Here is a 23,721-nt window from a genome sequence, read left to right as displayed (position 1 = left end):
GTTCAATAATTTTTGATAATGTGTTTTTAATACACATCATTAATGCCTCATGTTTTAATAAATCTCATTAATGTATCTGGGTTTTAATAAAGATAAATAAATGCATGTTATGTTACTGTTAAAGTTAAGTATTGAGGTGTCTCCTCAGTAAAAGAACACAATCAGTTTGAATTATGATTATCAGTTATTGAGCCGTGATTAAACAGGACATTTAACCTGCAGAGGTTCACGTTTTCTCTGACATGAACATGATGTACCTGTACCTGGATCGGGTGTCACATTAGAAGAACAAAGAGACACATGATCAGCACTCTGTGAAACCCCACCCACATAAAGTCTACCTGTACACGTGAAATCTCAAAGCGTCAAAGGGGAGAAGAAACACGGAGATTACTTCGGCAGTGATGGATAAAATCAGGACGTGGTTCAATAAACCAAAGAAGGTAAAAACTTTTAACTTTTATTTTATTGTTATTATTATTGGTGTATATTTATATCATTATAACTGCCCTTTGCTTAAAGGGACAGTTCATCATATTAATATTAGCTTATATTCATTTATTGAGAGCAACAAATTGATGGTGCAATCAACAGCAGGATCAACCTAGTAACTAAACCTGTAGAAAATCCTCAGGTCCCATTCATCAACCCATACATCTCTGACCCATCACACCCACCAGATCAGGGTGAACTGTGTGTGTCTAAATGTGTCTAAAACAAATTCCCTTGGGGAATCATTCTATATGAACAATGACTGAACAGCCACAGATGAAAAATAAACAGATGAAACACGCCAAGAATAAATAACTAAACAATAAATAAGATAACAGTAAATCTTTCACTGCTGAAATTAGAATCAATAAAAACTAGAAACAGGAAAAACAGTGAAGGATTTAAAGAGAAGAAAATAAGACTCAAATATAAAAACAGCGGATCAGACTTATTCTGATAACTTACTACAGGTGTACTTTGTGAGGCACACCTCTAGAGTCTAATGTAACATCCCAGCTTAGCTCAGAGTTAAAGCTGCTGTGGTTTCTAATGTTTACACCTGAAGGGACAGAACACCTGATCATAACTCAGTCCACTACATCAACTCACTGATAAAACAACAAACTCAATCAATCACCTGCAGAAACATTAGAACAGTCCACTTTATGAAGAACAGGTGGGTAAGACTGTATACAGGTGTAGGTGTAGTGACTTTTCTGTCCTTCCTCAGCTCCTATATCTCTCTCAGTTTGTGTCCTCTGGCAGTTTAACAGAGTTTGAATAGAAAGTTAGAAATCTTAAACCTGGGACTGAGAGACACTTAAGGTCCAACATGTGAGTCCACATGTTGAAGAAACATGAGACCCAAGACCTGAAACTCAAATCTGAGGACACAGATTCAGTTTCTACAGAGGACAGTCTTTGTTAGATTCTCAGATTATGTTCAGATCTGATGTTTGTTTGCAGTGAATCAGACTGATGTTAAACCTGCTCATAATAAATATGTTGTACCATTTCCTAATAAGTCACCATTTAAAAAAGATAACCTTTTATTAATCAGACAGATTGATGAAATTTTAAAACTCCTTACCAAGGGCAGCCAAGAGGCTAACCTGGTAGACCACATACCACAGACTTAGTCCACAGGGCCCGGGTTCGAGTCTGACCCCTGGCCCTTAACAATAACCCTAACCCTAACCATGAATGGCATTCAAGCAGTTCATTCATTTTTACCTTAAAATAAACAATTTTAAGGTTTAAACTATACAGAAAATTCATGATTACAATTTTAACACATTACCGTCTTTTATCTTTGCAACCTCTCAATAATAAAATACCTTAAATACAGCATCATTACTAGGTGAATGAATGTGATTTCAAAGCAAAGGTTAGATCATACTAATAGTAAGCAGTAGTACTAACAGTGGTAGTAGTGCTAACAGTGCTGGCAGTAGTACTAACATTAGTACTATACCTTTTTTGTCATACTCCAACAGGAACTAAAAAATCAGCTGAGTCAACCTTTGACCTCAGAGGTCTGTCATCATGTCCCGGTCGTTACGGAGATCCTGAGCACCCCACAGCAGCAGGACACTCTGGTATTGGGCACCAGGTGATGATGTAATCGAACCATTAACACTGTTGTAAAACTATTAAAACTTTATTAGTCACTGCATTAATAGACCTTTCAATCATTCTGACAGGAACAACAATGTCTTATCAAGTGGCTTTATTTTTGGTGGTGGGTGGGCCATTTTAACAAGATTTAAAGTAATTAAATTTTGCTGAAAATATTCATCAAGCCACAACTCATTAAACTTATGAAGACAAATTATTTTAAATGATTTTTCTAAAATAAAAATGCCATTAAATTTTATTGAAGGTCATGTACCTGTAAATTCAACATTTTCAGGAGACGTTGGAATGAATTTTATCTCAAACTGAGAAGTTTCAGAGAAAACATGAAGTCAGCAAGAAACATTTCGAGTTTTACTTCCAGCTCATTTCAGATGACAAACATTATCAATCATTTGAAGCATTAAAATTTCAATCATCAGGGCGTCGAGTGGTGCAGTGGGTTGAACAGGCGCCCCGGTTTGAATCCCGCATCCGGTGGCCCTTTACTGCATGTCATTCCCCCTCTCTGCCTGCCCATTTCCTGTCTCTCTCCACTGTGCTATCCAATAAAGGCATAAAAAGCCCAAATTCTTTTTTTAAATCATCAAAAAACAAAAACAGACATTAAAATACAGAGAAAAATGTAGTTCATTCACTTTGCCCAAGGATGTCAGACTGTAGTGCTCAACAGTGGCTTAGAAATAAATAACAGAACATCCATATGTGTATGTAACTGAACATTGAAGAGTTGTGTGATTGTTTTTGGTTCTACTGGTTCTACTGGTCATACCCTTTCTTGTGTTTCTGTTGCAGAGATCTGGATGGAGGAATTATCAGTCACACAGGGACGGATGGATCTGATCCAGATCTTAGCCTGCCCACCAGACTGGGCATGCTCAGGTGAGACAGACAGGTAGAGAGACAGACAGGTAAACAAACAGAAAAGTAAACAGTCTCAATCTGTGACAGGACTTGCTGAGAACACAGACTCTGGTTATACAAGGATGGAAGGAGTCATAGGTAAGATAATGGTCCTGGTACCCCAGACTCCAACAGTGCCCCCCGGAAGACGTCCCAGGGGAAATCTTCTCCAAGTCCACTCATATAGACTGGATGGTCAAACTCCAATGACTCCCCCAGGATCCCTGCATGGGTAAAAAGCTGATCCAGGACCAGAAATAAAATCCACATTAGTCCTCCTGAATCTGATGCCGAATCATCAACTGATGATCTTTCTAGCCACAACTCTGGGCATCCACCTCCACAATGGAGGATCTGATCATGACATCATATTGTCAAAATTCACTAGGATGCAGCAGAAATCCAATACCAGCACAGAAGTCCAATCAAAACACACCATTCAGGTTCAGATCGGACTGTTCATGTGAGCCTTGAAGTCCAGGGTCTTAACTACAGAGTCCTGAGGCCTAACCCTCTCCAGGACTCTACCCAGAGACTTCAGCTGCAGCTCAACACAGTTATGTTTTTTTAAACCAACAAACTTCACTTCCCACCATCCTTTCAAAATAAGTATATTCTTTCACGGCACCTGTTCACCTGAAATGCATGGAATCTGATCCAGAAAGGTCTCTCATACCAGAGGGGAGTTGACCCTAACCCCAACGATCTTGGTGAGACTCATGGAACCTGACTTGGCCTATCAAGCCAATGAAGCCGGCCACTAGATACTGTAGAGCACCTGCTGTCTGCTGGTCAAAAGTTAGTTAGGTCGGGTTAGAGGTCTCCTGTCAGAGGGTTCAATAGATTTGTGACAACCATTGCAGAACCTAAACATTTAATATTGGGCTTTCCAGAGGAAGGATCACCCAGCCTTTTTGCACATTTTACTGTGTTCTGATAAGAGCTAGTAATTTTTGTGATTGTTTATTTTCAGGGAACTTCTTCAGGGAGAGGAAGAACATCTCAGAACAACACGGTCAGTCTGCAGACCTCAGCCCTCCGCTCCACCTCCTGTCTGGAGGTCACTGTTCCTGGTAGAACAGGTGACAGGTGAGTCGACCCTGATTCACCGGAATGTCCCAGAGGCCACCGACACTCAGAGTCCTGGTCCAGACTATGATCCCAGATCTGACTCAGGCAGTCTGACACCCGACACCTATGACATCATCAGCCTCAGACCCAAAGGGGGAGGAACCTCAAACACATCAGCGTCCTCTCATGTACTTCCTGTCCGACCTTTCCTAAAGACAAGAGACGACTTCTTCCTCCCCTCCTCCCCTCATCAAGGGGCAAGGGGGAGAAGGCTTCCTTGTTCCATGCCCTGCTCCCCCCTACTGCGGGGGGGACGCTGGAGGTCCTATCCTTCTTCCCCCGCTTCCCCCTCTCCCTCCTCAGGTCTGTCCAGGCTCTGCGTAGAAGCAGCTCTGCAAAGAAGCAAAAACAACCAACAGGTTAAACCCAATTCACCTCTATCTACACCGCACTCCGCTACTCCATGGTCCCCACAGGTGAGGGAGGAGGAGGGGCAGGAGGGGGAAGGGAGCAGTAGTAGGGAGACAGGTGAGGAGGCTGAGGAGGAATGGAGTGATAAAGAGGAAGAAGAAGAAAACCAGGTGAGCACGGTGAACACTGTCGGGATCAGACTGTCGAACATCTTCAACTTCAGATCAACTGACCAACTGCAGTGGGAGGAGGAGGGGAAGGAGGAAGGGGATGAGGAAGATTCAGACCTGTGGTGTTTGGAATCTGTGAACTCGAGGTACTGTCTGCAGATGCCCTGCACTTGTTTCAGGTATGAAATGTCATTCATTCATAAGATATAAGACACTTTATTTGTCACTGTAGGCTTACAAGCTGTTCCTCAGTCTGTTAGTTCGGGCTTTGATGGTTCTGCATCTCTTCCTCGATGGCAAAGGGACAAACTGTGATGTGATGATGTGAGTCTGATTGGGTGTGTTGGGTCCTTGCTGATGTTTTTTGGAGTAGGCAGCTAGTATACATAGTGTCCAGGTTTGGGAGCCCATTTCCCACAATCCTCTGTGCTGTTTGCACCGTTTGCTGGCATACCACACTGTGGTGCAGTGGCAGAGGATACTCTCTATGGTGCTCCTGGAAAGGTTTAGAGGTTTCTGGTACAACTTCACAGAGAGAGGAAAACTCTTAAGAGGTCAAACAGCAACACTTGCAGTAAACAGAATGAGTTTATTAGACTGATGTGTTTTGGCTTGTGGCCTTCATCAGGGTCAGTGCATTGGCCTAATAAAGTCTTGACCTCCTGTAAAGGTTTACCAGAAGCTGAGAGTTTAGCCTGTTTGAGTCTCTTAAGGGAGAAAAGCCCCTGTTGAGCTCCACTAGGTGGGAGGTGTTCAGGGACCATATGAGGTCTTTTCTTATGTGGATTCCCAGGAGTTTGCGTGGAGAGGGGGATGTGCAGTCTTCCTGGTTCTCCTAAAATTTTAATTTATTTAACCTTGAATGGTCTGAATGTTATTGATTCTAATCTGAAGAATCAGTTTGACTTTGTGCTGCTGATGACACATTGTCAGCTGCTGAACTTTCTGACAGAGCAAAACAAGTAAACGTAACAGACATTTCTGGGCGTTGATTATGGTAATGAGCACATCTCAAACAGGCAGAGTTCATACAGTTGGGTATGACTGTGAACACCGAGAAAAAAAACTGAGTTTAAGGGTATAATACAAACATGTTTTTGCATTAGGTCCAAAGACTTAACAAAGTTGACATACCTTTGTCCTACCCTCAGGTGTCCCAGTGCTCCTCCATATGAAACTATAGTTTTCTCAGCTGGAGACGTTCAGACAGTTTCTTCATTCAGCTCTGAAGATGAGAGACACAGCAAGAGATTGACTCAGCTGAGGACAGACGTCCAGAGGACAAGGGAGGACAGTGAGCAGAGTTTACAACTGAGTACCAGCCCCTGTCTTTACCCCAGTCTGAGTCTGTGGAGGATTACAGGAGACATTCAGGTGAGATGACTTTTCATCGTTTGTTCACCTGAGACGTGGCTCAGAGTCAGAGCGAACCTCAAACATTTGATTCAACATGTCAGCAAACTCGTCGTCTCTGATGGCGTCACATTTCTGACATTACGTCAATAGACAAACTGAGACTTCAAACCCTTTCAGGTCTCAGACCTTCACAATAAACCTCTTCAGCTCCTCTAACTCCAACCCTTCCATTGTTTAAATAGTTTCTCAACCCGTTTACACTTGAACTGGCACCAACTACACATGGAAACACTTTTCAGTCTTTTCACATAAACTTTCACCTTAGCTTTGCTCACTCTCCACCATTTTAACTGCCACTTTCTGTCAGTATTTGAACTATTTCAAAAACGAAGATTTAATCTTTTCCACTTTAAAATAAAGTTCTTAGTTGTTTTAATTATTAAATTGTTTTCAGACTGAACACAACAGGAAACAGGGAATAAACTCCTATGGCTCCGACAACCCCAACAAGTCGTGTTCCCATAGCAGCAACACTGATGATCACCTGCAGCAGTTAATCGCAGGTGAGTAGAAAACTGTGATTTTGATTTAAATATTTCAACCCATGACAGAATATTTTTGTTCTCACCTGTCTGCACCAGGTAATGTTCTGAAAAAAATGATTTGATTTGATCACCTGCAGTAATAATACAGGTGAGAGTCTCACACCTACCAGACAGGAAAATCTTCATTTACCTGAGTCTGTCCTGAGTTCAGGAGTTCAGGTGAGCTGCAGGTGAAGTGAGTCATGTTGTAAACTGTTGTGTTTTTTTGTCTTTCGGCAGCTTGTCCTGTTGAGTCCTGCAGCTGCTGTTCAGACAAATTCAGCATTATCAAACATCACTGCAGAAACTGTGACCAGGTGAACACTCACCTGTGGTCATGTGAAAACTGACCGGTGACCAGGTGAATACTGATCAGTGACCAGGTGAATACTAACTTGTCCTGAAGTAAAAACAGTACAGGTGTATATGATTTACCTGTCCTGTGTTTCAGGTGTCCTGCTATGTTAGCGATTGATTATTAGTGGTTGAACTTTATCAATAAAAATCTAATTTGACTGTTTTTGATCAGTAATCAAAATGTAAATGTTTATAAATAATAAGCATCTGATGGAAGATATCATTGGTTTCCACTGACTCATCTCAGCTGATATTTTAATTAACAACACATTGACGACTCAACAGATCAGTTCAGGTTTATGAGAAACATCAACAACTTGTCTGTGGTTGTTTTCTGTCAATAAAGTTTGATCAAACTAAAAAAAGTGTCCTGATGAAAGTTTCTGTTCAATAAATAATTGAAGACGATTTCCTCCACACCTGATTATTGATTATTTACAAAGAGCTGAAAGAAATCCAGGGCTGAGTCATGATTAACTAGACTGACAACCAATCATTTGAATAATTTTAATCAGTTTCAAAGTAACAACACAGTTCGTTTCCTGTTTTCAAATTAAAAGCCTGACATTAGTTTGATGTTGAATTCAAACTTCAAAAGTCACAAACTGAAACTTGTTTTTATTTCAGACATTTTGCAGATTGAATTAAAAACAGACTGACACATTAAGAGCATTTTAATTATTCATTACATTTCTGTTTCCTGTCTGTTACTTCCTCTCCAGACAGAGGCTAATTAGCATGAAGCTAAGAGTGGTACTGTAGTTTAATATTGTTCCTGCCGAAAAAACAGAACCCCAAATTAAATAAATAAAATAAACCTCAACCGACAAAAACCTGTCCTCATCCTGTCAACAGACTCCACCTGCTGACAGCTGCATTGTGGGTACTGTAGTGCTGAGCTGTGACCAGGTGTAGAGGGAGCGCTCGTTTCGTGGCGGGGAACATCCGGCCGGGCCCCGCAGAGTCTGCTTTAGGGCCAGACCTTCATGAATGCCAGCTGCTGAACGTCCCGCTGAGCTGGGACACCTGAACACAGAGAGACAGGCAGGTGAGAGAAAGGTGAGAGAAAGGTGAGAGGACAATCCATGTCAAATGACCTGTGCAGACTGCAGGGGCGGAGTCTAAGCAGACTGAATTCCACTTCCTATAGCGTTGGTGAGCTCCGGGCGGCTCTCACGGTGTAACAGCAGTTCTTTGGGCTTTGTTTCCCCCAGCTTCAATATAATTTCAATGGCTCAATTTTCTCTTCTTCTCTTCATTTATTCCTTTAATATTAGATTAAAGTTGGTTTAAAAACCAAGTACAGTCTTCATGAACTCTGTGTATGGTTTCCTGTGTGTGTTTACCTGTGTGTGCAGGCCTAAGTGGAAGAGAAGGACATGTGATCCACCTGGTTCATCTTCAGTTGGGTGTCGAGGATCTGACAGATCTCCTGGATGTTTGGGACGTAACCCGACTGAAGCTTCGACCACACAGGGACGTCTGAGAGACAGAGAGGACAATAATCACCATTACACCATCAGAGAGGGGATGATAATCTCTGTTACACCTCCCAGACCCCTCCAGGGAGGCGGTGGAAAAATCCTTTTTACTTCAGAAAGAATCACTCACTGTTCAGAGTAACATCATGTTGACTTGAACCAATCAGACTCACTGTTCAGAGTGACATCATGATATTTTGAACCAATCGGACTCACCATTCAGAGAGACCTCAAAGGCTCCAGTCGACAGGAAGTGAGTCTCCATCATGTTGCAGAGGAAGAAGGCCATGAGACAGGAGAAGATCTGAGAAAACACAGCCATGTGATGTTAGAGCCATCACCGTGGTAACAGCTGCAGCATCTGTTACCATGGTAAGAGGTACCTTGTTGTCCTGACTCCAGGTCCAAGCTCTTGGAGTCTCAAGGCCGAGGAGGAGGAAGGGGTTCTGACCACTGACAATGAGGAGGATGGACAGGAGCTTCAGGTAGGAGATCAGGTTACCCACAAACCTGGAGGTTGAGAGAGAGAGAGAGAGAGAAGAGAAAGAGAGAGAGAGAGAGAGAGAGAGAGTGAGAGAGGCTGGAGGCTGTGTAGATGTCACAGCTCACCTGTTGAAGGGCGGGGGGCAGTGTGGTGATGTCACAGCTCACCTCTTGGGGGGTGGGGGGATGGGCAGTGTAGTGATGTCACAGCTCACCTGTTGAAGGGGGTGGGGGGGTAGTTTTCCCCCTCTATGCGGATGTCCGGGTACAGCTTGCTGATGGTGTGAGAGTAGTCCTGGAACACTTTGCTGTAACCTCAGGAGATGCTGGAAATATGTACAGAGGAAACACCCGGCAGGGGAGGTCAGGTGAAGTCAGATTTTATCTACCAGACTCAGTAGATTCCCTGTCTTTTGTCACAATCAGTTTTTACACTTTATCCAAATCAGTCAATCAACTGAGAGAAAAATCACCTGCAGTTCTGATCACTAGGACAAAGTCAAACGTACCATGACCCATTTGCTGCGGTGTAAGAATTTTACTGAGAGTTCATAGTAAATTTAATATGCCTGAGTTTTAGAGAGTGTCAGCTCAGACTGTAAACATTTCACATATCAAATCATTAATCCAGAAAATAATCGATCATGGAATGAACTGTGATAACTGATGTGAAACCAGCAGCTATCTATAGCTGATCTGATATATAACTCTGAGTCTCACAGTCTGTCCCCAGTCTCTTTCAGTCTTTATAAAACCTGTCTGACAAGCTATTAGCCTGTTAGCTGTTAGCCGTTAGCCTGCTAACGAACTCACCAGTACTGGAACCTGAGCACTGGCCCGGTGTAAAGGGAAGACTTGGCGGGTTTCCCGGGCTCTGCGTCCGGGGGAGAGAAGCCAGGGCTGTTGACCGGTGGATGTCCGCGCTGCGGGCTCGATCTACCGAGGTAAACGTCCCGGACAGTGAGAGCCGTGAAGAGGAGCAGAGCCGCCAGGAGGCCAGCCTGGCTGTATTCCGCCATGGCCGCTGTCCCACTTGAGGGCGGTGGGGAGGAAAGGGAGGAAGGGGAAGTGATTTCCTCCTACAAAGCTGCCGGTGTCAGACTTCACAATAAAAGACAAAAAGAGACTAGAGGATTACAGTAACTCAGCTGTCCTGTACTGCACTTAACTACAGTTCCAAGATACTTATACGTTACGTGAGTTGTTGTATTTCGAAGTACTTGTGCTTTACTTTTGATGAAATAAAAATTTGTAACTGAGTTATGAATTGTAGTTTTACTACTTTTACTGAGGTAAAGGATCTTCCACCTCTGGGTTTTTAATTTGAACCCTGAATAATTTGAGATCAATAGCTGTAAATGTCGGTGTTTTGTTTGAGTTGTCCTTCCTAGCCAAATGACATGTTCACCAATGCTCCAGTTTTAATGTTTATGTTTTCTTTGATTGTCTTGAAAGACCACTAAATAAAACGTCTGCTTAATGGAGTTATGAACATATTTTTATTAACTGTTTTAAAAAGCACTATTCTGATCCATTTGCAGTAGCTTTTCAATACAAGAAACAACATAATGACATTTAATAAGACGCATATATACAGTACGCTGCCCTCCGTTTCTACGCATTACGGTTTCATGCTTTTATTGTGAAAGTTCGATTGTGCATATTCCGGTTTGAGTTTGGCGTGTGGAAGTTTCCGGTAAATTCCCGTCTGTCAGCTGATTATCTGCTCATGATCTGCGTTTTTAGATTTTCTAAATAATTATACTTTATCGTTTTTAATTTTTTTTTTTTTTTTTTTTAAATAACGACCTCTATATGACATCACATTTGCCTGTCACACGGCGGTAAACAGAATGACGTCATATGTGTGGGACGCTGAGTTGCCGGTGGATGGAGGAGTGAAGGTGACAGAATAATAATAAAATTGAATTTAGTGATTTATTCTCCTCCGCTCTGAAACTCGGGAACTCCTCACCTGAGCGCTGACGTCACAGAGGTTCGTTCAGGTTTATTTTTCACAGTAGAATGATCTTCAGTGAATTTGGTTCGGTTTGTGCTGTAATAACTGATGATTAGATAGTTATTGATCTGCTAGATCTGTACACATAGTTATTGATTAGATAGTCACTCAGATAGTCTTTTATTCATAATGTAGTTTGAACTGTGTGTTGATAACCAGCTTCTTAGTACAGGTTATCAGGTTAATGTTAGGTTCATTCAAGCCAGATAACTAAAAGTTATCCTGGGTTTGTTGAACTTGCTTCGTTGTTCAGGCCTCTGTACTGAAAAGGCCTGCTCAGGTTTAGGGTCCTGGACTCAGTCCTGTTTGTCTCTTTGTGTTTTAGGACTTTGTGGGAGGTGGGGGTCACCATGTGGAGTGTGGGGGGATCAGTGAGGTCCAGCCTCCTGCAGCTCCGCCTCCCTCAGCTTCCTGTTCGAGGAGTCTGTTCAACTGTGATCCACAGGAAGTCAACTGCACCTGGTCTCACCTGGTCTGCACCTGCATCTGTTGGACTCACTTCAGCCTGCTGTCAGAGGTCACTTGTCAGGACTGCCTCAGGTGTCAGTGGTGGGGATGTTGCTGGTGTTGCAGGTGCATCCGGCTGGTACAGCAGCCTGGCGGACTCTGCTCTGGTTCACCTGTGTGAACACTTCCTGGTGAGTGTGCAGCAGGTGAGCGGGCTGCCATGGTGGATGAGTATTGCTGTGGCAACGTTATCAGTCAGGACACTCATCACCCTGCCGCTTGCCGCCTACCAGCTGGTCATCGTCTCCAAGGTGAGTCTGGAGGGGTGGAGTGGGGCTCTGATAGATCAGGATGACTCTGTGGTCTGACATGGTCTGACAGGACGATTCAGAATCCGTCAAATGTTCTGAGTCACTGATCTAAACTGATAATATTTGTATCAATACAAACTGCATTTAAAACCCCAGAAGCGGTCAGATTGTGATTAACTGATTGATTAATTAAACTGTCAGAAACAAAGAGGAAATGTTTTTATGTGTAATGATTCAGAAGCTCAGCTGTTATATGTTAGTGTGCTGAGCTTCACTTCCTGCAGGGGGCGACATGCTGCCCCCGCTGTGGCTGAACCTCCAGCAGCTCTTCATGATAACAACAACAACAACAACAACAACACATCATTCAAACAGCAATTTATGTTTGGATCAGATGTTTTTATACGTCTGACGTCAGAGGCTGATGTAAATCCATCAGATGAAGTGGACCAGGACCAAGACTGGATGTTCAGCAGCCACACATCACATACACACTGATAAATGTTCACACACACACACTCAGCCCCGATGTGTCTGAAACCACAGTGAGCAGATGTTTTAGTAAATGAGTTTTTATTAGATTTACAGTACTGTGCAAAAGTTTTAGGCAGGTGTGAAAAATGCTGTAAACTAAGAATGCTTTCAAAAATATAAATAATAATTGTTTGTTTTTATCAATTTACAAAATGCAAAGTGAGCGAACAAAAGAAAAATCTAAATCAAATAAATATTTGGTGTTACTACCCTTTGCCTTCAAACCAGCATCAATTCTTACAGGTACACTTGCAAAGTCAGGGATTTTGTAGGATTATAGTCAGGTGTATGATCAACCAATTATACCAAACAGGTGCTAATGATCATCAGTTTCACATGTAGGTTGACACACAGTCATTAACTGAAACAGAAACAGCTGTGTAGGAAGCTTAAAACTGGGTGAGGAGCAGCCAAACTCTGCTACCAAGGTGAGGTTGTGGAAGACAGTTTCATGTCACAGATGTGCTGTTTTGAAGAAGCACAAAGACACGAGCAACGTTGAGGATCGTAGACGCAGTGGTCGGCCAAGGAAACTTAGTGAAATCAGAAGATGTCCAGCAGCTCCATCGGCTCATAACTGGCAGAAACCGGCGGGACCCAGTTACACCCGTCTACTGTCCGGAGAAGTCTGGTCAGAAGTGGTCTTCATGGAAGAGCTTCAGCCTAAAAGCCATACCTCCGACATGGAAATGAGGCCAAGTGACTCAACTTTGCACGAAAACATAGGAACTGGGCAGCAGAAAAATGGCAGCAGGTGCTCTGGACTGATGAGTCAAAATTTGAAATATTTGGCTGTAGCAGAAGGCGGTTTGTTCTGCGAAAGGCTGGAGAGCGGAACAATAATCAGTGTCTGCAGCCAACAGTGAAGCAGGGTGGAGGTTCCTTGCAAGTTTGGGTCTGCATTTCTGCAAATGGAGTTGGACATTTGGTCAGGATTAATGGTGTCCTCAATGCTGAGAAATACAGGCTGATACTTATGCATCATGCAATACCATCAGGGAGGCGTACGATTCCCCCCAAATTTATTCTGCAGCAGGACAACGACCCCAAACATACAGCCAATGTCATTAAGAACTATCTTCAGCGTAAAGAACAGGAAGTCCTGGAGGTGATGGTACGGCCCCCACAGAGCCCTGACCTCAACATCATGGAGTCTGTCTGGGATTACATGAAGAGACGGAAGGATCTGAGGAAGCCTACGTCCACAGAAGATCTGTGGTTAGTTCTCCGAGATGTTTGGAGTTCCTTCAAAAACTGTGTGCAAGTGAAACTAGAAGAATTGATGCTGTTTTGAAGGCAAAGGGTGGTCACAGCAAATATTGATTTGATTTATGTTTCTCTTCTGTTCATTCACTGCATTTTGTTAATTGATGAAAATAAACTAACACTTCAATTTTTGAAAGCTTTCTTAGTTTACAACATTTTTTAACACCTGCCTAAAACTTTTGCACAGTACTGTACATCTTCAGTAGGAACCAATGAGCTCAGAGCTGAGAGACACAGAGGAGGGAAGAGTTAAGAGACGGATCAACACACTGTTGGTTTGAGTCCTAACATGAGATTTAAACACAGAATAACCAGAGGTAAACTTTCATTCCAAGTCATAATATTGTTTTAGGTTGTGTTGTCTAATATACAAACATTTAATTATGTAAATATATAAACTTGTGAATATACAAACTGAGGTCAGTGACTCATGTCTGTAAATCTGAACTGTGAGTTTAAACAGTTTGTCCTCCGAGTAATGAAACATTTCAGGAATGCAGACATCAGCCACACTCTCCCACGATTCTCTCCTCCTCCTCCAGATGTTCTCTCATCCTCAGGGACATCCACATTAAATGTGTAAACATCTTTTTCCTTCATCTAGACTAAAACTGAGTTTTTTGTAGACATGTGTGTTGAAGAACCCCCCACCCCCCACCCCCCCATCACCCGGTTCAATCTCTGACTGAAATAGAGGGCCCCCTCCCTAACAGCTCACTTTCTTCCGATTGGCCGTACATCTTGAAGCTGTCTGTCTTTATACATGATCCTGTTTGCATGTTATTTCGCGTGTTCGCATCCACACAACTACCTGTTCCTCCATCACGGTAACCATAGTAACCTCCAGCTGATGTGTAGGTGGAGGCGCTGCAGATGGAGATCTCTGAGCTGGCGAAGAGACTTCGATACGAAGTTTCAGTCCGAGCAAGAGAGAGAGGCTGGACCGACAAACAGAGCCGGTAACTAACAAACAAACAAAAAAAACCTCTGTCAGTAGGTTCTTATCTTAATTTACTTTATCTCCTCAAACTCATCATCCTGCTGTCTGGTGTTTGTGTTGTTGTTCTCTGTTCAGGTTCCACTTCCAGAAGAATCTGCGTCATCTTGTTTCTCAGCTCTACATCAGAGACAACTGTCACCCCTTCAAAGCCAGTCTGCTGGTCTGGGTTCAGCTGCCCCTCTGGATCAGCCTCTCTCTGGCCCTTCGAAACCTGAGCCTGGATCAGTCTGGTAAGGACAGAATGTGGACTGGAATTTGGACCAGTCATGGATTAGTCTGGCTTAGTCCTGGTCCTGAGGTCTGTACTATGAATCAGGATCTGAGGTCATCAGGTAACTTCAGGTTTAACTCTGGGTTTTCAGTCCTACGACGGTGGTTAGCTTGTTACCAGATAAGTCACCATGGTAACTGATGCTGAACTCCTAACCTGCTCCGGATCAGATCAAAACCTGTCAACAGCCAAACTACTGAACAATCAGATCACTGGAAACACTGTGACTAGAATCTCATCTTTCTACAGGAGCCCGACAGGGACAAAAGAGTTTACAATAAAGTGATCAATAATAATGATCAGTAGATATTTGTATTGATCAGTGAATGGTTTTAAAACAGAGGAGAGTGTATCACTTAATAACTCCATAATAACTGGTCTGGTAATAAATAATAAATAACAGTCTGACATTCACTTAAACTGTTTCATCACATGTTCAAACAGTTTGTTCTTAATCAGACAAAAGAAGGAACTTGATGATTCATGATCTTATTTACAGTCAAATTATTATTTGTTTATTTGTTTACATTTCACATGATGATGTCACTATAACTGAATTTACCTGCAAGTGTCAGTGTTTCTTCTGCCAGACTAATCCAGGACTGGTCCATATTCATACTTTATTCATGGTTCTGATGATGTTGTTTGTAGTTAAAACTCTTCCTCTGTCACATGAACAACCTTGTATTTGGACAGGTAAACCAGTTACCTGAACCAGGTGATAACCAGCTTCATAGTACAGGTTATCAGGACAATGTCAAGTTCAGTTTAACCAGATAAAGACAAGTTATCCTGGATTTGTTGAACCTGCTCTGTAGTCCAGGCCTCTGGACTCTGGATCAGTCCTGGTCCAGGACTTTAACCTGTGTATTATTTGTGCAGCGCTGCAGTGTGATCTGGCAGCAGGGGGCGCTCTGTGGTTCCCGGACCTCACCTCACCTGACTCCACCTGGATCTTGCCGGTCTGTCTGGGACTCATCAACCTGCTCATTGTGGAGGTCAGTCTGTCAGCAGGGGTGTGATCACCTGACCTATGATGTTATGTCTAACTCCCTGTCCTCTTCTTCTTCAGGTGTTTTCTCTTCAGAGAGTCAGTCCGACTCGGTTCCAGAAGCTGGTCCTGAACTTCATCAGAGGATTCTCAGTCCTGATGATCCCCATCGCTGCTACCGTCCCCTCGGTGAGTAGAAGGCCGGTCCCTCACTTTTCACCATTTCCTCTACAGTGTCATTGAATCAGCAGGTTTATGAAGATTAATTAGTGACGTGTGCTCGTGCTTCCAGCAATGGTAACATTATTAGTATTTATTATTATTATTATAGTAACAGTATGTTTCAGACCTTCTGTGCTTCATCTGTGAAAGATTGAGTCTGAAGGTCTCAGGGTGGATCCAGGTTCAAGTTCAGGTGCAGAAGGAATGCAGGTTTACATGTTGGGATCTGTTCACATTCCTCTCAGTGTTGCGTGTTTGTCACATGTTGATCAGATTAAACACATACAGACATGTTTTTTCTGAGATCAGGACCTGCACCAGGGCCCGCAGCTCTGAAGACATGTTTCTGATGGAGGACAAAAGTCTTTACAGTGACTTAGACCTGAACCAGACCAGAACCAGACCTGAATCAGACCTGTATAAGACCTGTAGAGACCTGATAGTTTATTACTTTACTTTGTATTTTATTTTGAATTGCTCTTCCTGTATGGTGTCTCTCACTCTTTAACATCACTTTGTTTTTTGTTTCTGCCCCCCCCCCCCTCCAGTCCATGGCTCTGTACTGGTTTACCTCCAGTCTGTTGGGATTCAGTCACAACCTTCTCCTTCGTTCTCCTGCGATCCACAAAATCCTCAAACTCCAAACTGCTCGCTCAGACTCTCCATACAGAGACCTGCTGTCTGCATTCATCAGCAAATACTACAAATAAATACACAGACTACTTCAAATATAAAGTACTTCAGCTGTATATATGTTTTCTATCAGTGTGCCTCAGACCTGTTCCATGTGATTTATGGTTTAAACATTCAAACTCTTGTTAAATTATTATCCATGAACATTCATAACACTCTAATACTCATTGTTAAAATTTCATAATATTACAATAAACTCTGCAGTTAAATCCTGCTCTGTAAGAACTGAACCAAAAAGAGTTTGAACAATAACAGGAAGAATAAATGTGACCTCTGACTCTGGGATATTTCCTGTTTGTTTTTATCCCACCGACCAGCTGACAATTGACATCCTGCCGTTTTATAAAGCCCTCAAACATCCATGAACGTCTCCTAAATGTCTGAAATGTCTTTGAAACATCTCCTGAACATCTCTTACTCCATTTACACCTGGCATTAAAATGTGTTTTGGTCAAATGCACACAAAATGGATTGAGGACGGATTGTGATCCGATCGACTAAACCACCTCTAGAGATGTTTATATTAAAATTATATCTAGATACAATTACAATAGAATTAACACCTGTGAAACGTCTCTGAAATTTAAAATGACTTAATGAATCAGCTATATGTTTGTTTACAATCTTAGAGGAAGAACTCATAAAACTTGAATCACAGCAGTTTCCCATTCTTCCAGCTGATCACATCATTTAACTGTTGTTTCCATTTATGATACATGATATTCTACAGAAATTCATTGACCCTGATTCAATAATGAACAGATACAACACGTCCTGGATGATGCCGCCAGTTTGACATAAAGACTAAATCTCATCTTTCAGTTATTTATTGTTAAAAATTTTTAAATTCCCCCAACCTAATCAACCCCCAACCCCCTTTGCTTAAAGCTAATTGTATATTAATGAAAGTATTTTAAAAAAACCTGCAGCAGTTTTTATTAAAAACATCAGTTCAAACACTGAATATATATATATAATATATATGAAATATTTTCTTCACTGAACTCAGATTAAGTCTGGACTTTTAATGTTGATTTCATTTTTTTATCATCCAAATCTTTTCATTTATTATTATTGTAGTATTAGTAATAGCAGTAGTACTACTAGTAGTACTAATTTTAGTATTCAGTTTAGTATTCAGTTGTTCCTGGTCTGTGACTGGGATCAGTTCTGGGTTTGAGGCGGAGTCTGCAGCTTTTAACAGCTCAGTCTGCAGATCAGACCTCAGACTGTTACAGACTGTCACAGAGTCCAGATCAGAGATCTCCATCAGACAACAATGAAGTCTTTCATCTTTCTGTGTCTGCTTCCGGTCCTCACGACCCTCCCGGTGCTCTCGGTCCGGGTCTCATCGGGTTCGAGCTGCGGACAGTGTGACCCGGCTCAGTGCGCTCCTCTCCCGGCGGAGGGCTGTGCCGCCGGTTCTCTGCTGGACTCCTGCGGCTGCTGCTCGGTCTGCGCCGCGGCGGAGGGAGAGCTGTGCGGCGGCCGCCGCGCGGCAGCGCGCCGCTGCGGCTCTGGACTGGAGTGCGTCAAAAGCGATGAGGACAAGAAGAACAAGCTAGGAGTCTGCGTTTGTAAAACCAACTACGAGGTCTGCGGGACCGACGGGGTGACGTACAAGAGTGGCTGCACCCTGAAGAGCGCCAGCCTGAAAGGCCAGAGCGAAGGGAAAGAACCCATCAACGTCCAGAACAAGGGCCGCTGCGCCACAGGTGAGTGACATCATACAGGTGAGACTGCTGATGACAGGTGAGGTCAGGCAGACCGGACACAGGTGTGTCAGTGTGACAGAAAGAGTTGATCAGAAAATGATAGTGTGCAGTATTGATGAGAATCAGTGATCAGTGATCAATGAACTGTGTTCCCGCCTTGCTGATGGTCTGACAAGAACAGGCTCTGATCTCTGATAATCCACCATGATCCCTCTGAAATCACCAAATTCCTTTCTACATGAAAACCCTCTGAGAAAACTGAATTCCTCTGATTCCTGGGACCTGCTCCATCCTGCTGCACCCTGCTGCACCCTGCTGCACCCTGAGTCTCTGCAACTAAACTTTATTTAAATTTCTCTAATTTAACCCTGTCTGTTACCTGTCTGTCTGTCTGCAGCTCCGGTCATCGTCACTCCTCCAGGTGAAGTCTACAATGTGAGCGGCTCTCAGGTGTACCTGAGCTGTGAGGCGGTGGGCGTACCCACACCTGTTCTCACATGGAAGAAGGTGAGTGAGTCCCAGTTTAAACCTGATAGGAACATGAATATGTGCTGGTGTTTCTCTGAGCTGCAGTGCCTGCACTCTCCCTCTTCCTGTTTCTGCTGATTTCCTGTTTCCTGCTAGTGTTTGTTGAGACAATAAAAGTCTGCAGGGACTCCACCTAAAAATAAAAAACAGGAAATAAATCTCAGCTGAACTGAACTGAACGATGGAGGAGCTTTTATTTTTTTGAAAACCTCGTGCTGGACTCCAGACACTACCTGTACAAATCAACCAGAGGACAGAAAGTCCTCCACTCTCCAGTAACATTTAATGTCAGTGAAGTCTGCTGGTTATAAACAACAGTATATGTACACTTAGGGAGCAGTTTATTAGGAACACTGACACTGGGTCAGGCCTCGTTACTCTGAGACTCTGCTCCATGTTAACTACATCACATCCTCCTGTTTTACCACATCCACTTCAATTTAACTTTATTTGTATAGCACCAAATCATAACAGACATTATCTTCACAGAGTCAGGTCCAGACCGTAGAACATTATAGAGAGAAACCATAAGAGAGGAACAACTCCTTTAAAGTACCAGACTCAGTATCTGAGGAGAGAAAATACAAAGTTAGGGACATGAAGCAGTTTGATATAAATGTAGAGAAACATCTGGATCCAGAGGTTTAATTACTGCAAACTTAAAGGATTGTGGTTCATGTTAATAAATGTACATTGATCAGATCTAATGTAGAAGTGTTGATTAAAGGTCTGGACTCAGAAGTTCACTGTCATGTTGATGAAACCAGTTTGTGACATGGAGCCTGATCCTGCTGGAAGGAGCCATGAAGGATGAACATGTTCAGCAACAACTATCAGATATCTGACCTCTCTTATCAACACAGAGCTGCTGCTCACTGGATGTAAAAACTCTAGAATGTGTTGTGAGTGAAAATCCAGGAGATCAGCAGCTTCAGATACAGGTCCAGGTGTTCCTAATAAAGTGAAAAAAAGTCGAGAACATTTTATTAATTTAAGATCAACAAGGTGAAAAAATAATGTATATGTAGAAATTTTCCTGATATGAGCTCATATGTCAGCTCCAGCCTCAGGTCTTCAGGTATGTGCAGGTGTGTTCAGGTGTGTTCAGGTGTGTTCAGGTGTTAGTGCATCTGTCAGCAGCTTCAGACTCTGCTGAAGCTTGAACTCACTGAGCTGTGGAGGAGACAGAGACGAGCTGCAGCCTGTTTCTGATCCCGTCAGAGATGAAGGACGAGGGCGAGTGCGAGCAGGTTGACGAGTCTGAAGGTAACAAACTTCAAAGTAAAACAGACAAGTGACATCATCATGAGGCCCCGCCTCCAGCAGAGCGCAGATCACTTGATGAACTGTAGCGTCCAACCTGAGGCTCAGGGCCCTCAGTGGGTCGTCACTTCACTCTAACAGGGATTCAGTGAATGAATTATAACGAAGTAAAGCTCAGATTATATTTAGTGACTGACAGTTGTCTGTTAATATGAAGCATCTCGGATCAGTTACATGTGAAGAAATTAACTTCACGCTTTAATTTAGTCTGAAACTGTTTGACAGACACAGTGAGTGAACACAACTGTTCATTTGTCTGTGAAAAAGAAATATTATACACAAGTCAGAGATACAGCCTGTGATGATGATGATGATGATGATGATGATGCTCGGTGTCTTCCCTCAGGTCCTCAATGGGAAGAAGAAGATGGAGCTTCTTCCTGGAGACAGAGACAATCTGGCAATTCAGACCAGAGGAGGACCAGAGAAACATGAAGTGACCGGCTGGGTGCTGGTCAGTGATCTATATATACACTCACACACATATATATATATACATTATACACACACACACACACACATATATATATATATATATATAGTGTACATGATATGACAGCAGCTCTCTGTTGGACCGATGAGAAGGATCTGCTGTTTTTATTTCAGATCTCTCCTCTGACCAAAGAAGAAGAAGGATCGTATGAGTGTCATGCCACGAACTCTAAAGGTGAAGCTTCAGCTGTGGGAGCCATTCACCTGGTCCAGTCCATCGATGACATCATCGTCAAGACAGGTATTGACAAAAAACAAACACAAAGTCACAAATACGACAAATTACACAACATCATTGTAGAGAGATACCAACAACATAACCAAAAATCAGTGATAAAAAATAAATAAACAAACACAAAGTCAGACGAAGAGGAAGAAACTGAAGAAGTATATCATTGATCTCACTACTGATTTAGAAAATACCAACACTCCCTGAACTCATCACGGTAATGTAAAATATGCTGAGACCTTTAAATTTGAAGAATAAACGTCAACATTAAAAGCGTTCCACATTAATCTAAGAGCATAGAATAAAAACATTTTCACATCAATTATATGAATTAAGTATTATAAATGTAATAATCTATAAATTATATTAATTAAAAAAAAAGAGAGAGGTACATTCATAGGAAATAATAATTTGAATTTCACATAAAAATCTCTGACTGATGATGTCATTTCCTTTCAGTGACGAAGGAAGATGAACTGTGATCAGCTGGTCAGAGATCAATGAAGACGATCTTCACAGGAAACATTTTTTAAACTTTAAAACTGAATTTTCTTATTTTCTTTCTTTGAAACTTTATTTAGAATTTTAGTTGCAACTTTGTTGTTTACTCGTTCTAAGTTTAGAGGTGAGATTCAGGGTTGAGGGTTTTCTTCTTGCTTTCAACTGACGAAACATCTGGATTCAAACTTTTTGTTAAAATAAACTTTTCTTCTTTTAATGTTTTACACTTTTATATTTCATCGTTTTTTCCCTCTGAGCAGCAATTTAAGTCAATCAGGCTTTTATTTTGGAAAGACTTTAATCTGATTTTAAGATTAATTCATTGATACAGGTCACCATGGCAACAGCGCGGATGCTTCACTGATGTGTCTGAATGTTTTCACGTTGACGGAGAACAAACGTTTTGTTTTTATTATTTCTGATAAATTTATTGATCTGAACAGTTTATTTCTGAAACTTTATTGATCAATTCTGAATTGACGTGAACATTAAACCCTTTCCTCTGAACTTCAGTTTGTTTCTTGGTGGAAAATGAAAAATATTTTCATGTTTTTCTCTGAATAAAATAAAATGTCCTTCACTGTCATGTTTTGTCATTTTTATTGCGTGAAACTGATCAATAATCAATATTTTCACTTTCTGAGAGGTTTTCTGGAAACAACATTTTATGATTAAATATTCAAGGGATGTCTGAATTTCTTTGACTGAAAAACTTTTATTCTCCGTACATGTTGAACTGAACCCTTATTTTAATTATTGTTTGCATGAAAGAGCTTTTTCCAGAAAACCTCCTGATACATTATTAGTGATGTTACTGCAAAATAAAGTGTCAAAGTGTAAATTCAGCAGTTAAACTGAATCACGTCTCACGCAACCTTTGACCTCTGATCTGGTCGTGAGTATATTGAGTATTTATTTTAATACTTGAAGTACATTTTCCTGAATATACTTTCACTACTACTTATACTTTCACTGAAGCAACACTGAATGCAGGACTTTGACTGGTGAAGGAGTATTCTTATAGTGTGGTGGTAGTACTTGTGTGAGTGGTAGTAGTACCAGTAACTTCCTGTTTAACTCTGGGTTTTCCGTCCTACGATGGTGGTTCAGTTGTAACTGAGGTAAATCACCATGGTAACTTACGCTGAACTCCTAACCTGCTCCGGCGCAGGTTAACTTCAGAGGATCAGATCAAAACCTGTCAACAGCCAAACTAATGACCAATCAAATCATGGGAATAACTGAGTCATCATCCCTACAGGATCCTGACAGGGACAAAAGAGTTCACAATAAAGTGATCAATAATAACAAGCACTAGATATAAAATATAAATCACTGGAATAGTTTTCCTGTTTGAGTCTTTCCATGTGTCAGTCTGGTTTTTAAAACAAAACTTCTAAAGAATTCACAGTTTATCACACTAAATAAATATACAATAACTATTATAGCTTCATTTTAATTGAACAAATATTCTTTAATCGACAGGATTCCTGACAGTGTAGATGATTTTACTCTCTTCTTCATCACTGCAGCTCAGAACATGAAGAGACTGTGACAACTGGAGATAAAAACTAAACCTGACTAAACCAGACTGACTCATCAGACAGCAACTAGTCCTCTCGTCTTCCTCTCCTCTCTGCAGCAGAAACAGTCTGACATTAACTTTAACTGTTTTATCTGCACCACATGTTCATAAGTTTGTTCATCATCAGACAAGAGCATTAATACTCAAACATAATGACAATTCATGCACTTATTTACAATATATCTTTAGTCTGACTTTAATAGAAATTACATTTAGACATGGAAATAATATTTTTTAATTCCAGTCATCTGATCATATTGTTTACATTTTACCTTGGTGAATATCACTTTTGGACGTTGCTATAATCGAACTTACCGACAAGTATCAGTGTGTCTACTCATATCATATTAAGAACTTCATGTTGCTTATAACTAACTAAACGGACAGGTAAACCCAGAGTTAACTGAGCCATTTGATAACCAGCTTCGTAGTACAGGTTATCAGGTTAATGTTAGGTTCATTCAAGCCAGATAACTAAAGTTACATGTGTCGTAGTTCCAGGCCTGTTTTGTTAACGTGTCATTTGTTACCATGTTGTCTGTTTCTTGACGTGTTATCTTTTCACGTCTTGTTGTCTGTTTTTTTTCTGTTGTCAACAAGAAAAAACAAACATGTCAACAGACATGTTGATACCTGCCTGTCTGTTGACA

The 23,721-nt window shown here is 41.7% G+C and overlaps 4 protein-coding genes and 1 long non-coding RNA gene across 6 annotated transcripts; 3 read left to right on the top strand and 2 right to left on the bottom strand.

Annotated features, from left to right (window-relative positions):
- Positions 1-216: 216 nt before the first annotated feature.
- On the top strand, positions 217-7,338 carry LOC111665607 (uncharacterized). Its single transcript, XM_023420674.2, has 7 exons — positions 217-443; positions 1,989-2,104; positions 2,923-3,009; positions 4,004-4,861; positions 5,834-6,056; positions 6,493-6,601; positions 6,863-7,338. The coding sequence occupies exons 1-7, from the start codon at positions 405-407 to the stop codon at positions 6,970-6,972; spliced, it is 1,542 nt and encodes a 513-aa protein (XP_023276442.1). The 5' UTR covers positions 217-404; the 3' UTR covers positions 6,973-7,338.
- On the bottom strand, positions 2,134-5,891 carry LOC147818304 (uncharacterized). Its single transcript, XR_015438108.1, has 2 exons — positions 5,817-5,891; positions 2,134-4,493 (listed from the first exon to the last, which is right to left on the bottom strand). It is a non-coding gene; the product is annotated as an uncharacterized LOC147818304 (long non-coding RNA).
- A 134-nt stretch (positions 7,339-7,472) lies between the features above and the next one.
- Positions 7,473-10,004, bottom strand: selenot2 (selenoprotein T, 2). Its single transcript, XM_023420688.2, has 6 exons — positions 9,757-10,004; positions 9,159-9,269; positions 8,844-8,970; positions 8,677-8,764; positions 8,326-8,461; positions 7,473-8,005 (listed from the first exon to the last, which is right to left on the bottom strand). The coding sequence occupies exons 1-5, from the start codon at positions 9,960-9,962 to the stop codon at positions 8,340-8,342; spliced, it is 654 nt and encodes a 217-aa protein (XP_023276456.1). The 5' UTR covers positions 9,963-10,004; the 3' UTR covers positions 7,473-8,005; positions 8,326-8,339.
- A 59-nt stretch (positions 10,005-10,063) lies between these two features.
- Positions 10,064-17,058, top strand: cox18 (cytochrome c oxidase assembly factor COX18). 2 transcript variants are annotated; one of them, XM_087177798.1, is made up of 7 exons: positions 10,064-10,139; positions 11,289-11,721; positions 14,380-14,480; positions 14,597-14,751; positions 15,675-15,790; positions 15,865-15,972; positions 16,554-17,058. In XM_087177798.1, exons 2-7 carry the CDS (start codon positions 11,314-11,316, stop codon positions 16,713-16,715), a joined length of 1,050 nt encoding a protein of 349 aa, XP_087033924.1. In that variant the 5' UTR covers positions 10,064-10,139; positions 11,289-11,313; the 3' UTR covers positions 16,716-17,058. The 2 variants fall into 2 exon arrangements, with proteins under 2 accessions (XP_087033924.1, XP_023276425.1); XM_023420657.2 differs by lacking the exon at positions 10,064-10,139 and adding an exon at positions 10,656-10,939.
- An 872-nt stretch (positions 17,059-17,930) lies between these two features.
- On the top strand, positions 17,931-22,072 carry igfbp7 (insulin-like growth factor binding protein 7). Its single transcript, XM_023420689.2, has 5 exons — positions 17,931-18,413; positions 18,811-18,920; positions 20,611-20,718; positions 20,871-20,997; positions 21,445-22,072. Exons 1-5 carry the CDS (start codon positions 17,978-17,980, stop codon positions 21,465-21,467), a joined length of 804 nt encoding a protein of 267 aa, XP_023276457.1. The 5' UTR covers positions 17,931-17,977; the 3' UTR covers positions 21,468-22,072.
- Positions 22,073-23,721: the final 1,649 nt, after the last annotated feature.

This window comes from Seriola lalandi, unplaced genomic scaffold (genome assembly GCF_002814215.2).
Source record: "Seriola lalandi dorsalis isolate HSWRI2012SDOR001 ecotype SW California unplaced genomic scaffold, Sedor1 jcf7180002054655, whole genome shotgun sequence".
NCBI lineage: Eukaryota > Metazoa > Chordata > Actinopteri > Carangiformes > Carangidae > Seriola > Seriola lalandi.
This window is presented reverse-complemented; position numbering and strand designations above follow the sequence as displayed.

Excerpts from the sequence above, each read along its gene's own strand:
- LOC111665607 (XM_023420674.2), top strand. The coding sequence starts at position 405 with ATGGATAAAATCAGGACGTGGTTCAATAAACCAAAGAAG. Across the intron at positions 3,010-4,003 it reads ACCAGACTGGGCATGCTCAG|GGAACTTCTTCAGGGAGAGG; the intron begins GTGAGACAGACA and ends GTTTATTTTCAG. Across the intron at positions 4,862-5,833 it reads ATGCCCTGCACTTGTTTCAG|GTGTCCCAGTGCTCCTCCAT; the intron begins GTATGAAATGTC and ends TCCTACCCTCAG.
- cox18 (XM_087177798.1), top strand. The coding sequence starts at position 11,314 with ATGTGGAGTGTGGGGGGATCAGTGAGGTCCAGCCTCCTGCAGCTCCGC. Across the intron at positions 11,722-14,379 it reads AGCTGGTCATCGTCTCCAAG|GTGGAGGCGCTGCAGATGGA; the intron begins GTGAGTCTGGAG and ends GCTGATGTGTAG. Across the intron at positions 15,791-15,864 it reads TCAACCTGCTCATTGTGGAG|GTGTTTTCTCTTCAGAGAGT; the intron begins GTCAGTCTGTCA and ends CTTCTTCTTCAG.
- igfbp7 (XM_023420689.2), top strand. The coding sequence starts at position 17,978 with ATGAAGTCTTTCATCTTTCTGTGTCTGCTTCCGGTCCTCACGACCCTC. Across the intron at positions 18,921-20,610 it reads CTGTTCTCACATGGAAGAAG|GTCCTCAATGGGAAGAAGAA; the intron begins GTGAGTGAGTCC and ends GTCTTCCCTCAG. Across the intron at positions 20,719-20,870 it reads AAGTGACCGGCTGGGTGCTG|ATCTCTCCTCTGACCAAAGA; the intron begins GTCAGTGATCTA and ends TTTTTATTTCAG.